Source organism: Sus scrofa, chromosome X (genome assembly GCF_054392235.1).
Source record: "Sus scrofa isolate SSC_HxYL_T2T_F1_AM1 chromosome X, Sscrofa_HxYL_maternal_Yorkshire_Landrace_v2.0, whole genome shotgun sequence".
Taxonomy (NCBI): domain Eukaryota; kingdom Metazoa; phylum Chordata; class Mammalia; order Artiodactyla; family Suidae; genus Sus; species Sus scrofa.
Genome location: NC_139401.1, coordinates 132,644,980 through 132,659,428, shown reverse-complemented (window position 1 = coordinate 132,659,428; position 14,449 = coordinate 132,644,980). Strand labels below are relative to the sequence as shown.

The 14,449-nt window shown below is 52.8% G+C and overlaps 1 protein-coding gene across 10 annotated transcripts in view; it reads right to left on the bottom strand.

Moving 5' to 3' along the window:
* Positions 1-14,449, bottom strand: part of MTMR1 (myotubularin related protein 1) — a 60,566-nt gene that overhangs the window by 10,640 nt on the left and 35,477 nt on the right. For all 10 annotated transcript variants that reach the window (XM_085006769.1, XM_085006770.1, XM_085006772.1 and 7 more), the window contains 3 exons: positions 10,698-10,883; positions 10,038-10,244; positions 6,146-6,238 (listed from right to left, as the gene is read on the bottom strand). In XM_085006769.1, coding sequence (XP_084862895.1) covers positions 6,146-6,238; positions 10,038-10,244; positions 10,698-10,883 — 486 coding nt within the window. The remainder of the gene's footprint in view (positions 1-6,145; positions 6,239-10,037; positions 10,245-10,697; positions 10,884-14,449) is intronic.

The window sequence follows — 14,449 nt, the reverse complement described above, 5'->3', positions numbered from 1 at the left end:
CGGGCCCTGGGCGCCGTGGCACTGACTCAACCCAGAAGACAGTTCATCCGAGGAAGGAGCAACCACTAGAGGGGTACGAGGAAGAGAGTCAGCCTCTGTGTGTGATTCACCCCACTGGTTGTGGTGGCTTCTCCTGGAAACCACACCGTCTCCTTAAAATGTGTGGCCTCTGAAACCCCACTGAAATCCACAATGAAAACCTGCACCTCTGGAGGGACAAAAATATCAACTATTAAACCTACCCAAAGGGGCGGGAAGTCTTGGAAGCCAGGCTTCTTGCACAATGTCTTTGAGCCTCTCTCTTCTCTAGAATCCCTCTATTACTTTCCCCTTAGTTCCTTTGATGTCAATTTGTGTGCAGAGACTAGTGCATTTTATTCTGAGATTTCTAACAACATGACACTGATCTAGCTTGCTTGATTTAGCAGTAGAAAACCTAAAAAAAAGTCAATCTTGTCACATTAAAGCATCTCTTCTAACAAGCTACACATCTCACTCACGTGTGACTCAACTGATAGACGGATCACTGCTGTGTCTCCTAATGCATTAACAATGTTATTATAGAAGAAATGAGTTATACACATTTCGTGGACAGAGTAAGTGGCATCTGAAATGTTCTAACCCAAACCCCTCATTTTCCTTCTTAAAATACAGTCAACATTACAAAAATGATATTGATTGGACAAGACAATAGGCACTAAGCAATATAAGAATGGAAGTCAGTTTGAAGATGTTACATCCACAAAAATGGGGCTTCTCCCTTCCGCAGCATTACAATCATTTTCTGTGTTCAACCCTTTTATGCAATTTTTCCAAAGTGTATTTCATACCTTTTTGCCTTAACCTGAATGCCTGCATCATTTGATTTTGTTACTGCCTTTGAAACCAAGCAGCACCCTGCAGCACCCCCGCCCCCCGCCTCCCCGGGCAGGTACAAAACCAGCAAGCACTTCACAATTAGAACAACAGAGTCACAAGACCCAGTGTCTGAGGCACATTCCTGACTTGATTTACAAATACTATAGCTGCCGCCAGAGGAAAAAGGCACCTGCATGATGACCAGACTGCAGCCATGACAGAAGCTGCTCTGCCTTGAGCAGTCCGGAGTCTGCTGCCTCAAGAGAAGGGGATTAACATTACTGCTCATAATAGCCTATATCTTTGTGGGCATCAAAACAATTGTAGCTTGCTCTGCCCGTGTATATAAAGGGGCAACTAAAATTGTCACAAAGAGATGCCGCTCTCAGAAGATGGCACCCAGTGTCAGCATGAAGGTGTTACAGAAGACAGACCTTCCCCCCAGTCCTGTAGAAGTGGGGATTTGGAAGCACGAAGCCCCCTCGGCAGGAAGCTCCCTTTTGGTCACTTTAGCAAAGCGATACCATAACTAACCTTGAACCCAGCGGCCCCACGCTCTACCCGGCTCCGGCCCCAGCGCACCTTCCACACCGTCTAATCACACAGTATGTTGCCTAACTTGCCAGTTCTTTCCGTAGATCGGAGCAGAAATGAAGAACAAGGAGTTAACAGAGGACCAGATCTCTTCCCCGCTTCCCCTTCAGTCGCCTCCCCAACAAACAGAGTCGATGACGAGCCTGCAAGCGAGAGGGGAGCCCACCTCGGTGGTGATGCCTCCACTGTGAGCACTTGCCTGTTTCCCTTTAAAACTTCTGCGGCCCAGCGAAATCCTCAGAGGCGGTTCGGAGACTGTCACATCCACCGTCGCCCCAGATGGCTGGCATTCTGATTAAGGGCACCTTTCCCTCCTACCAACATCTGTACGGATTTTGTAAGCAGCCAGCCGCGGGACCCGATGCATTCGATAACTGCTCGGCATCAGCAGAAACAGCGAGTGATAGCAAGCACAGGGCACCACGAGATGGTAAAAACGGGGCCAGCCTCCGTACCTTTTGACCCCTGTGTTTGCTGTTCCCTGTCACCCATACCATTGGGCGCCCACTTCTGGAACCACCCCTCCTTCCGCCTCCCACCCCCCCTTCCGCCTCCCACCCCCTAGTTAATTGGCTGCTTTGAATCCGCTGTGCACCGGCACGAGCAGGTAACGCAGGAGCACAACCGAATTGAGGCAGCTGGGTCTCCAAGTAAGAGAAATTCTGAGGGAGGGCCTGCGGACTCTGCGAAATCCATTTTGGCTGCCCAGAACCTCACGCCACCCCAGTTTTTCTTGTTTATGAAGGTCTATTCTCTCGAGATCCTTGCTGCTCCAGTGTGATCTGTGGAACAGCAGCACAACCTGGCAGCAGAAATGCAGATTCTGGGAGTTCCCGTTGTAGCTCAGTGGGTTACGAACCCAACTAGTATCCATGAGGATGTGGGTTCGATCCCTGGCCTCGCTCGGTGGGTTAAGGATCTGGTGTGGCCGTGAGCTGTGGTATAGGTCACACATGGCTCAGATCTAGCATTGGCGTGGCTGTGGTGTAGGCCGGCACCTGTAGCTCTGATCTGACCCCTAGCCTGGGAACCTCCATATGCCACAGGTCCGGCCCTAAAAGGGGGCAAGGAAAAAAAAAAAACCCAATGCACATTCTCATGAATCAGAAGCCGCATTTTCACAAGCTCCCCAGGGGATCTGTGGGCGCGGTGTAGAGCAGAATCCCCGGAGGGCTCGTGAAGCAGAGTGCACCCCCCTGCAACCCCGTGTCAGCAGAGCTGGGGTGGGGCCTGAGAATCTGCATTTTTCAGTTCCGGGGGAGGCTGCAGGTACTGGCCCAGGACCGCACTTGGAACCACTTGTCGGGGTCACTGGTCTTCTAACTCGTCTAACTCATTTTCACATGAGAGCCACTGGGGAACCACACAGCCAGGCCTCTCCCGGGAGGAAGGGGCTCTGGGAAGGGGCCCAAGTGTCCAGGCGCCAACATCGTACACGCAGAGCTCAGATGGAAAGCTAGGCTCCGGGGCCCACGGGAGGGGCCTGAGCTGAGGTGGCTCAGGCAGGGTGGTGGGTCCCAGCCTTTGTCCTGTGCCAACACACTCACAGTGGTAACAGTGGGGAAATGGGCTGGTATTTCAGATGTTCCAAGGTGGGGGGTGGGGTGGCGGGACAGCCGCCCTTTCACAGGCCTCAGGGTACTCGTGACAAGGTGGCCAGGAGGCTGTCAGCCAGGGCCAGACCTCCGGGTCCACAAGAGAGAGCGAGCCAGGCTGTGCTCCTCTCTGCTCTCCCCCGCCCCATAACCCCACCCCAGCAGGCACCTGCTTGCCCCTCCCGCTCCCGGTCTCTCTCACCGTACCTCTGCCTCTGTTTCTGTGCCCTCCCGTCTCGGTCCCTCTAGCTCACTCTCTGGCTCCGACTCCAGGTCCGTTTCTCCAGCACTGTGTCCCAGCATGAGGCTAAGACCCCAAACTCCATTTGGATGTTGGAGGTGCAGGAGGAAATGGCACGTGCCTCTGGCCTGCTGACCATCGGGCCCAGGAGCTCAAGGAAGCGGGACCACGCAGGGCCCCCTGGCTCACCAGGACCCCGTGCGTTACCAGGTAACGACAAGATGCGCAGCAGCTTCCTGTGTGCCCCTGGTCCTGGGAGACTCGCTCACTCCCCTCCTCCCCTTGCACTTTCCTGGATTCCCTGGTCTCATCCCCTCGTCAGTCACACCCCCATGTCTCCCACCTGGCGAGTTTTCCAGCACCTGCTCAGCAGGGTCTGTGTCTGCTTACCCTGCCAGAGAGGGGGCGAGTGACACAGAAGGACGGAGGGCCGGGGTCTGCACGGCTGCTGGACAGCATGACGGACCAAAACCATGTGCATGGGGAAAGCACCTTTTGGCATGAACTGATTGCTTCTGATGTTCTGCTCGTATTTCTAAGTGAATTATAATCGAACTTGAGGGACTGCAAGGCCTCTCCAAGGAGACTCTCAGGATTATACTCCAGACCAACTCCGTCAATTTCACACATAACGTCCTGGAAACTGCGCGGACCCTCCTCCTTTCTCTTTCTTTGACTCATACACACAACCCTCACCCACAGCTCAAGAAGCCTTCCAACGCAACCAGCCGTCCCCAGGCTTGTGCAAAAGCTGCTGGATGTGCGCCGCTGTTTCCCCCGCAGCATGGGTCCTACCTGGCCCCTGCCTATTCGGATGGGCCGGATGGGCCGTTCATCCAGAGGAAAAGCAGCAGTGGCTCATATACTTCTCAGCCACACACACCAGAAACCTGGCTCCCACCTTTGAGGGCCCAGTTCTCCTGGGTCTCTGATACGGCCAGCCCCGCCTTGCGTCTTATCCTCTCTCTCCAGAACGGGGCCCCTGTAGGTCGATTCTTCAGTATTTCCAAGACCTGCAATCATACCTCCACTCTTTTCCCTACCCGAACCTGGGTGCCCTCGAGACCACAGCAGAAGCAAGTGTCTTCACACTGAGCATTCTGAGTCCCCTTTTCACAACATTTCCTTCCCCAAACCTCCTGCCATTACCACCGACTGGACTCACGGCAGCTAGTTTGGGACTTCCATCCGTCCCACTCCTCCCACCCTAGCTGCCTCGATCGAAACCACAATTTTTGGTTCCAACCCTCTCATCTCAAACAAGAAGACCGCAAAAAGCTTCAGACACCTAAAAATCATGACCTAGGATGGAAGCCTTCTTTAACTGGGCTAAGACTTCCTCTCCCCACCCTTCACCTATGAGGGCACAGAACATTCCCCTGGCCGTTTAGAGCCCTATTTTAGCGTTGCTCTAGATGTTTGTCTAGACCCTACAAACCAACCTATTTTCCCTGCGGCCCCAGTGCCTATTTAGTCATCCGGCCAATTGGACAGGAACCTGCACCCCTGCATACATAATTCCCAACCTCCCTGTCATAAATGACAGTCTGCCACTTCCCCTATACTCTCAACTCCCTAGGCAGACGCGAGCAGCCCTCACCCTAATTTCAGGCCTAGGGATTATCCTTGGGATAGGAGTGGGCTCAGCAGGACTCCCAAACTCTATTTTCACTGCTTGGCAGCTTTAGAAGAACAATCAAGCCAAATCCACACTAACCTTCAAGACGTTACTGATAGAGCAAAGAGGTTCTGTAAGAGAGGAGCCTCAGGGGGATTCAACTGGGGGGACTTTAAAACCGATGTCTGGTCCTGGTTCTCTTGGTTACTAACCCCTCTTTTAGGCCCCTTGGTGGCCTTTCAACTTCCATTAACCTTTGGGCCATGTCTCTTTAAGCTCCTTGTTAAGTTTCTTTCTTCTAGGATACAGCAAGTAAGTCTCCAAATGGTAACGCAACAGGGATACCAACCCCTAAGGCCACACCTAACAACGCTGGAACAAGCTGCCACATCATTCCGTGGCGCCACACCTCCCTCTTCAGAAAGACCCTGACAGAGAGCAGGCGGAGGGAACCCGGGACCCCACAACAATCCCGTTCACCAGGAAGCAGCCAGAGCGGTCATCACCCCTTTTCCCTTACACTCTGGGCTCCCAGACGCCAGGGAGGGAAGTAAGGAGGCAGGCAGACACGAGCAGGGTATTCAAAGGGGCCCAAGACTTGGCCCTCCAGAAAAAGAGGGGGCATGTGGGACTTCAAGGCTTCTCCGAGGAAGTAAAACTCAAACAGCCTGACCCTCATCACCCCACCTGTCTCACCGCCACTGTTACAAAGTGCCCAAGGCCCTCCCCAGCCCAGCACCTTGGCCTACGCCGTCCTGCCCCACTGGGAAAGGTGTGTGGCCCACGCCTTACCCCGCCCTCTAGGGGCAACAAATACCCCCAACCAGCCGGCCAGGGGACCCGAAGACCCCGTCCTTCCCCAACCAACCGGCAGGTCACCAGGTGTACGGCCAGACCCCTCCTCGCCCTCCTTTGTCTTTGGGCCATAGAAACAGTCCCGCCCATGCGCCCGGAGTCGGCGCTCCCTCATCATGCGGGAGTCGGCCCACTGTGTGAACAGTGTCTCTACCTCAATAACCTTGTCTTGTCTACACCTGGCTTTAAATCCAGAAAATTCTTTTTCCACCCGCGTGCAGAGACCACAATAAAACAGAGTTAAATAACGGACTGGGTCATATTTAAGACACACACGCACGCACGTCTTCATTTTGAATGTACAAGATACTGAAGTTTCTCTTCAACCTTAAGGTATGTTTGAATCAGACTACAAACGTCAGAAATATACTTGAAATCTCTCACCTGTCTCGTCATTTGCCAAACACAGTCAATAAACTGAAGGAATATAGGGGATCGGTCAGCATCTGCATGGTTGTCATTGCCATGGCCCACTCGCTGAAAAGAATCAAGACGTTAAACACTGTAATGTGTGTCACGGTCCTCTCAAAAGTCACTTTAAATTGCCTGGTGGTAAGAATCACCAGGTGGTGAGTTCCTGGCACATAAAAGGCACTCCAAAACGTTCCCTGAATGGAACTGACTTCCATTAGTCTAAGGAAGCAAAATTTCAGTGTACTATATTTTTAAATGCTGATTGGTTCATATTTTTGCTGTAATAGAGTTGAGATCAAGAAGTAGTAAGCAAATGGCCAGGTGATGGGGTCGACCCCAGCCACCACACAGGTGCTCAGTGTCTATGTGGGACTAGCGGTCAGCAGCTCATAAAGCACATTACAACCGCCAGTCTCCACAAGTATAGTTGGGGGGGGTCCTCCATTTTTCGGACACGTCAGGAAGTCTGAGAATCAAAATAAGGATTAACCGTGTACAAGTTTTTGCCAATTCTACCTGACTCAGAGAGCCTCAAAACGTCCCTCTTGAAATGCTAATGGGGAGTCCTGGGGGGGGGGGAGGTGTCCAGGATTGTGTTTCTGTTTCGGGTTTTTTTTTTTTGTTTTTCCAGTTTTGAGATATAATTGACATCCACTATTGCATGTCATACTTTTTGATATTTTAGAAGATGTCAGTAGATTCAGGCACATAATAAATGGGACTGACAAGAACACTGAAAATGTCAAGTTAAAAAACAGCACAGGACATTCTAACATTCTAACAGAAGCTTCGTGTAATTTGATGACTAAGCGAAAGGAGGAGAAAGAAAAGTTACGAAGATACAAGGCAAATCACACACAAAGCGTGAGAAATACTGGGTCCGTGAAATTGCCCAGGAGAGATAAAAACGAAGAAATGCCCAAGTCAACATGAACACCTCAGAGTAACAATGTCCTGCCTTCTTTTTTGTTAAATTGTAGTGAAACACACATATCGAATTCAAGTGTACAGTTTCCTGGCGTGAAGTACCTTCACACTGTCGTTCAACCATCAGCCCCCTCCATCTCCAGAACTTCGTCACCTTCCCAAACTGAAACGGGGTCTCGGTAAAGAGGACCGCCCCCAGCCCCTGGCACCCGTCATCCGACCTGGTCTCTCTGGGTTTGGCTGCTCTAGATCCTGCACACGCATGGAATCGTGCAGTCTGTCGTCTTGCAACTGGCCCCTTACACTGAGCATAGTGGCCTCAGCGTTCACCCAGGTGGTAGCAGGCGTCAGCGTTTCCTTCCCTTTGGAAGCGGAATACTACTGCCTTGTATGGGCGGACCACATCCTGCTCACCCATTCGTCTCTCCATGGACACTGGGTTGCCTCCACCTTTGGGCTACTGTAAATCATGCTGCTGTGAACATGGGTGTGCAAGGAAGTGTTTGAGTCTGTTTTCACTTCATCTGGGTACATACTCAGAGGCAGAATTGCTGGATCATATGATAGTTCTATTTTTAATTTTTTGAGGAACTGCCATACTGGTCTCCACAGCAGCTACATGCATTGCCTTATTTCTATACTTCTCCTTTACAAAATAATTTGGGGAACCTGCTCCCCAATACTGAAGGCACCTGGGGAGGTTTTGCATCAACAGTTCACAACTTAAGATGCATTCTTTCTTTAACGGACACACGCTGAACCGTTACAGTGTGCGCACGGCCTCCCGCCTGGCCCTCAGGCTCTCAGGCGGTTTCGTGGTGTCCAGCAGAGGCCAGGGCCCTGAGCAGCAGGCAGCTAGGGCACCAAGACAAATGAGACATGGCATCTGTGCTCAGTGAACGATTCGCCTGTGGTCTAGTTGTGGGAGGAAGACCTGAAAATAACCAAGGCAATGAAGTGTGCCAGGCACTTCCTGGCCTGAGATGGGTATGGAGGGGCCCCAAAGGAACGAGCAGCCACATGAACTAAATCAAAGAGCTGCCCAAGGATGCCCGGCCAGACGAGACGGCAATTCCACTCCCAGGTCCATACCCAAATGTGGAGGCCTAACCGTCGGTACCTCACAACGGGCCTGCACCGGGACATAATCACCTCTTAACTTAAAGGGCCTAAGTTCAAGGGAGGCTGTCCCAGGGGGCCCTAAGGCCATCTGCCTCATGTTCTTAGAAGAGGAAACTTGGGAGTTCCCGGTGTCGCTTTCTCAGCGGTGACGAACCCAACGAGCATCCATGAGGATGTGAGCTGCATCCCTGGCCTTGCTCGGTGGGTTAAGGACCCGGCATTGCTGCATCACGGTGAGCTGCGGCGTGGGTCACAGGTGCAGCCCAGATCCCATGTTGCTGTCACTGTGGCTGTGATATAGGCTGGCAGCTGTAGCTCTGATTCAACCCCTAGCCTGGGAAATTCCATATGCCATGGGTACAGCCTTCAAAAGACAAAAAAAAAGGGTGTTCCCGTCGTGGCTCAGTGGTTAACGAATCCAGCTAGGAGCCATGAGGTTGCGGGTTTGATCCTTGGCCTTGCTCAGTGGGTTAAAGATAGGGCGTTGCCGTGAGCTGTGGTGTAGGTCACAGACGCAGCTCGGATCCCACATTGCAGTGGCTCTGATGTAGGCCGGTGGCTAGAGCTCCAATTCGACCCCTAGCCTGGGAACCTCCATATGCCACAGGAGCGGCCCAAGAAATGGCAAAAAGACAAAAAAAGGCAAAAAAAAGAAGAGGAGGAAACTTGGACACAGAGAGACACCGAGGATGTGTGTGCATAGAGCAAAGGCCATGTGAGGAGACAGCAAGAAGGCAGCTATCCATAAGCCAAGGAGAGAGGCCTCAGGAGAAACCAACCCTGCCATAACCTTGATCTTGTACTTCTATTCTCTAGAACTGTGAAACAATACATTTCTGTCATTTAAGCCACCCAGTCTTATGGAACTTTGTATGGCAAAATCTCGTACAACAGTATTCACAGAAGTATTATTCACAACAGCCAACAGGTAGAAATAACTCAAAGGTCCATCAACAGGCAAATGGATAAACAAATGTGGTATATCCATACAGTGGAATAGTATTCAGTCAAGAAAAGGAATTAAAATTTGATAGATGCTATAACAGGGGTAAACCTTGAAAACATTGTGCTTAGTGAAATAAGCCAGTCACAGAAAGGCAAATATTGTATGACTTTTTTTTTTTTTTTTGTATTTTTAGGGCTATACTCATGGCACATGGACGTTCCCAGGCTAGGGGTCAAACTGCAGCTGTAGCCACCAGCCTACACCACAGCCACAGCAACACAGGATCCCAGCCGCATCTGCGACCTACATCACAGCTCATGGCAATGCCAGATCCCCGACCCACTGAGTGAAGCCAGGGATCGAACCTGTGTCCTCGTGGATACTAGTCGGGTTCATGACCACTGAGCCATGACAGGAAGTCCTGCATGACTCCTTTTATATCAGGTACTTAGAGTTGGCAAATTCAGGGACATGGAAAGCAGATCGGTGGTTGGCAGGGGCTGGGGGAGAGGGAAATGGGGAGCGACTACTTCAAGTGTACGGGGTCTTCTTTTGGGAGTGGTGAAAATGTTCTGGAACTAGATAGAGAAGGTGGTTGCACAGCATTGTAAGTGCACTATAGATTTAATATGGTTAATTCTATGTTATATGAATTTTACCTCAACTTTTTTAAAGGCATATCTACACGGGAAAAAAAAAAAAGGCCCTACCAGAAACATACAATGCTGAGGTCCAAGGCTTTCTATTATGGCAATTCAGGTCTCGCACAGAGCACGAAGCCAGCACGTGTGTATGTGTAATTATGTGACAGGCACATGCACGTGATAAAGAAAAGTAGCCGGGCGTGCACCCCCCCCCCCAACCTACCAGTGCAAACCTATGTCCAAAGCTTAGCCACTCCTTTTCTATGAGAGCCTCGAATCCTCTAATGGTGCGGTAGTAGCTGTCCAGCATCAGCATGGCCAGAGACGTCAGCTGGGCTGTTCGGTCCCACCCGTCGCTGCAGTGCACCACCACCGAGCTCTTCCCCGACTCTATTTTATCAGCGATTCTTACTGCTCCAGCGAGAAGCATCTTCAGAAAAGAAGGCACATGAAACTAGACTACATTTAATTTCTATTACAGCAAAAAGAATTCCGTGGAGAACACTGGAAGTTCACGTTAATAAACCCAACAAGAATGCAATGAATTTAAGAATCACTAGGAAACATTAGCAGCCTGAGGAAAAAAAGGAAAACTTACACTAAGAAAAACTACAGTCGTAAATAGGGTCCTTTATCAAAGGACCACAAAGGACATTAAAAACTTGATCGGGGCGAGCATTATCCCTTCCTATGATGTCACAAAAGCCCCCCCAACAAGGCCCACGGAAACTATGAAAGCCCAAGTACGCAGCAGAGATGCACTTCTTTGCAATGTTAAGAAACCACCTAGACAGCCGGCCAGACAGAGAGCTTTCTAGCCCAGCTGCGCGGATGCAGAGAAGTCCTAAGCAGAAAGCGTGGCGGGGACAGGCCCCCTCCGTACCCTGATGTACTCCAGCCAGTGCGTCCCATCCACGTTGGACAGCCACCGCGCCTCGTCGATGGAGGGGTAGGCGATCTCCTTCAGCTTCCGCAGCGACTCTCTCATCACGTGAATGTTGTGGATCTCCAGGAACACGAGCTCGGCGTTTGGGTAAGCGCTCTCACTCTCGTAGCCCCCACCCTTGGCCTGCCAGAGACAAAATACAGACATCACTTCATCGGAGTTAACTCTTCGGCTCTTTCTGGTGTTATCAGGTAGAGACGGTCAAAAAAGCAGCAACCCATCTGTGTATAATAAGCCTCCTGCATCCTGAGTGGCTTCGAGCAACAGAATTTTTTCTCTCACAGTTCTGGAGGCTGAGGTCCAGGATCGAGGTCCTGGCAGGGCCGGGCTCTCTCAGAACCCTCTTGCCGAGATCCTTCTTTGCCTCTTCCGGCTTCTGGAAGCCCGGGGTGTTGCTGGTTCGCAGCTACATTCATCTCTGCCCCGTCTGCATACAGCCTTCTCCCGGTGTCTGTGCTCCGCCCGTCTTAGAAGGACACCGGTCAGACTGGATCAGGACCCACCCAACACCATACACCTCACCTTAACTTGATTACACTCGCAAAAACCCCATTTCAAACGAGCACCAGTCACAGGTGCCAGGACTTAGGACTTCAACGTATTTTTTTAATGGAAACACAACTCAACCCGTAACAATCTCCTACCAGCCAGCAGCCATTTTACAGCCATTAGCAATTGGATCTTACACAAGACGAAATAGGTTTTCAAATGGCTGTGAGGGAGTTCCCGTCGTGGCGCAGTGGTTAACGAATCCGATTAGGAACCATGAGGCTGCGGGTGCGGTCCCTCGCCTTGCTCAGTGGGTTAACGACCCAGCATTGCCGTGAGCTGTGGTGTAGGTTGCAGACGCGGCTCGGATTGGAGCCCGAGCCTGGGAACCTCCATATGCCGCGGGAGCGGCCCAAGAAATGGCAAAAAAAGACAAAAAAAATAAAAAATTAAAAAATAAATAAAATGGCTGTGAGGATTGTGTAGCTGAATAAAAGTTGTAATTCTACCGCAAAGCTTCTGTATAGAGCAACTTATAAATTCTGTATAAAGAATTCATAAACGTACAAATTTATCATTTGTCATTTAAATTTACAATTTGTAACCCCCAAACAATGAGATTTCTTTAAGTAAGATCAACTGGAAATGCAACAAAAAGGGAGCTACGGCTCACCCCCTGGTAGCCTCAACAACCTCTGGCCTAGAATTACCTTAGACTTTGTAGAGACCCACAGCCAGAGCACACGTGCTATGAGAGTACGGAGACACTGAAACCCTAACGCGTCGCTGGTAGAAATTAAAACTGTGCGGTCTCTGTGGAAAAAAGTCGGGTGGTTCCTCAAAAACTTAAGCACAGACCTACCGCATGACCCACACGCTCCAGCGCCCACAAACCTGAAAACGGGCAATCACACAAAAACGTGCACACCACCACTCGCAGCGGCACCATCCACGACAGCCACAAGCTGGGGGCCAGCCCAGGGCCGCCGGCCACGGAGAGCGGCGGCGGGAAGGCGCTGCGGGGCGGCGGCACCGGGAGGCGCACAGAGGCCGCGAGCAAGAGCCCGGCCGCAGCGCCAGGGGCCGTCAAAACACCTCGCGGCGTCCACGGAGCCGGGCCACAAGGCCACACGTTGTCGGGAGTCGGGTGACGGGAAACACACGTCCCGAGGAGGGGGACCTCCGGGGGGGGGGGAGCAGCGGCTGGGCGCTCGGCCTCCCCGGGCTCGGGCGGCGCTCCGGGCCGAGACAGGGGCGACGGACGCTCTGCGCCACGGGGACACCGGCAGGCCCCGGGGGTCACCTCTGCAGTGGTTTTCGGGAGAGGAGCCGGGCGAGTGGAAGGTGCTGCTGAGGCGCCGGCTGTGTGGCCCCGGGGCCGAGAGGGAAGGGGTGGGCAGCGGGGAAGGGAGGCCGCCCGCTGGGAAGAGCCAGGAGGGCCGCGGCGGCGGCGGCGGGGAGCTGGCTTCCCAGCAGCCGGGAGCCAGAGACCCGTGCCCGGGGGGCAGCAGGTGCCCGGGCCATGGCACAGCATCCTGTGAGGCCCTCTGACGTCAAGAAACCCGCCTGGAACACCGCCTCAGGACAAAAGGGTCTCTCGCACGGCCCTGCCTCCAGGACGCAACGAGCTTCCCCACGAACGGCCCTCAGCCCCGCTGAAGGCTGCTGCCCAGGCCGCGGGACTAAAGCCACGGGCTCCCGGGCAGGCAGAGGGGCTTCATCACCCCGGCTCTGCCACCAAGGAGCCAGGGAACCCTCACCTTCTCTCTGCACCTCAGTTTTCTCACCGGAAATACTTCCCAGGGTCACTGTGGGGGGCGAGTCTAACTAAATGATCTTAATTACAGCAAATCCACACAGATTTTGGTTCCCCCCCCCGCCCACCCCCAGTACTCAGGCACTGCAGGGTTACCACCTCACGAGCCAGCGCCCACCGTGAGCCAGGCCCCGAGCAGGGCAGGGACGCAGAGCCGGTCCTGCTGGGTCCCGCCAGGTCCCTGCCAGACAGAGCCCCGAGGCCGAGGCGGTGGGGAGGCTGAGGCGTGTGTGGGCCTCAGGCCCAGCGAGGCTTCCGCATGGAGGAAGCGCATGCAGAGGGCTGGCGTTAACTGGGAGGATGTATTTAAAGCCAATCTGTTGCCTGGAAACTGATTACAGAAGCTCCAAGTGAGACCAATGACAATCAGAAAATGGGGTTATCGGAGTTCCCATGGTGGTTCAGCAGGTTAAGGACCCAACATAGTGTCCGTGAGGATGTGCGCTTGATCCCTGGTGCCACTCCGTGGGTTAAGGATCCAGCGTTGCCATAAGCTGTGGTACAGGTCACAGATGCAACTCGGATTCCACCGCTAGCCTGGGAACTTCCATATGTCACGAGCGTGGCCCTTAAAAAAAAGAAGAAGAAGAAAATGGGGTTAAGGGACAAAAGGAGCATGAGCCCTCCTCCATGCCAGGACAGAGAGCAGGCACTCCTGTACACCATCAGGAACAGGGGGAGGGAGCTCAGAGAGTTCTGGAAGACGCAAACTTGCTGGCCAGGCCCCTTGCTGTATGGGGGAAAAACAGGGTTCCAGAGAGAAGCTAGTTGGGACACTGTTCCCCAGTGGCCTCCAAGTCCCCAAGAAGAAGCTGATAGCAGTGGCAGCAGGGCCATGCTCAAGCCTCGGGAGAAAGAGCCTAACAGCCCTTGAGGAGGAGGCAGCTGAAGGCTGGTCTTGGGTTTCCTGATTTCAGGCCAGCTGCTCTCCAGGCAGCGGATCCAGGTGGCAGGGAGGGCTCCCGCCTCTGAGAGGGTGGGTGGCTCCAGAAGGCACCGAGTGGCAGGACAGGAGCCCCACGCCCTCAGAACCCCCACACCTCCCCCTGTTGCAGACTCTGTACTCCCCAAAGCCCCACATTGAAACCCCCCCAGTCCCTTTTTTTTTTTTGTTTTTTTGTTTTTTTTGTTTGCCTTTAAGATCCACACCCACAGCATATGGAGGTTCCCAGGCTAGGGGGTCCCATCAGAGCTACAGCTGCCGGCCCACACCACAGCCACGGCAATGTGGGAGCCTTCATCTGCTGAGTGGAGGCCAGGGATCGAACCCACAACCTTCATGGGAAGTTCCCAGTTGGATTCGTTTCCGCTGCGCCACGACAGGAACTCTGAAACCCCCGTCCTTGACAGGCCACAGTTAGAGTCCTGCGGGAGGGGATTAGGC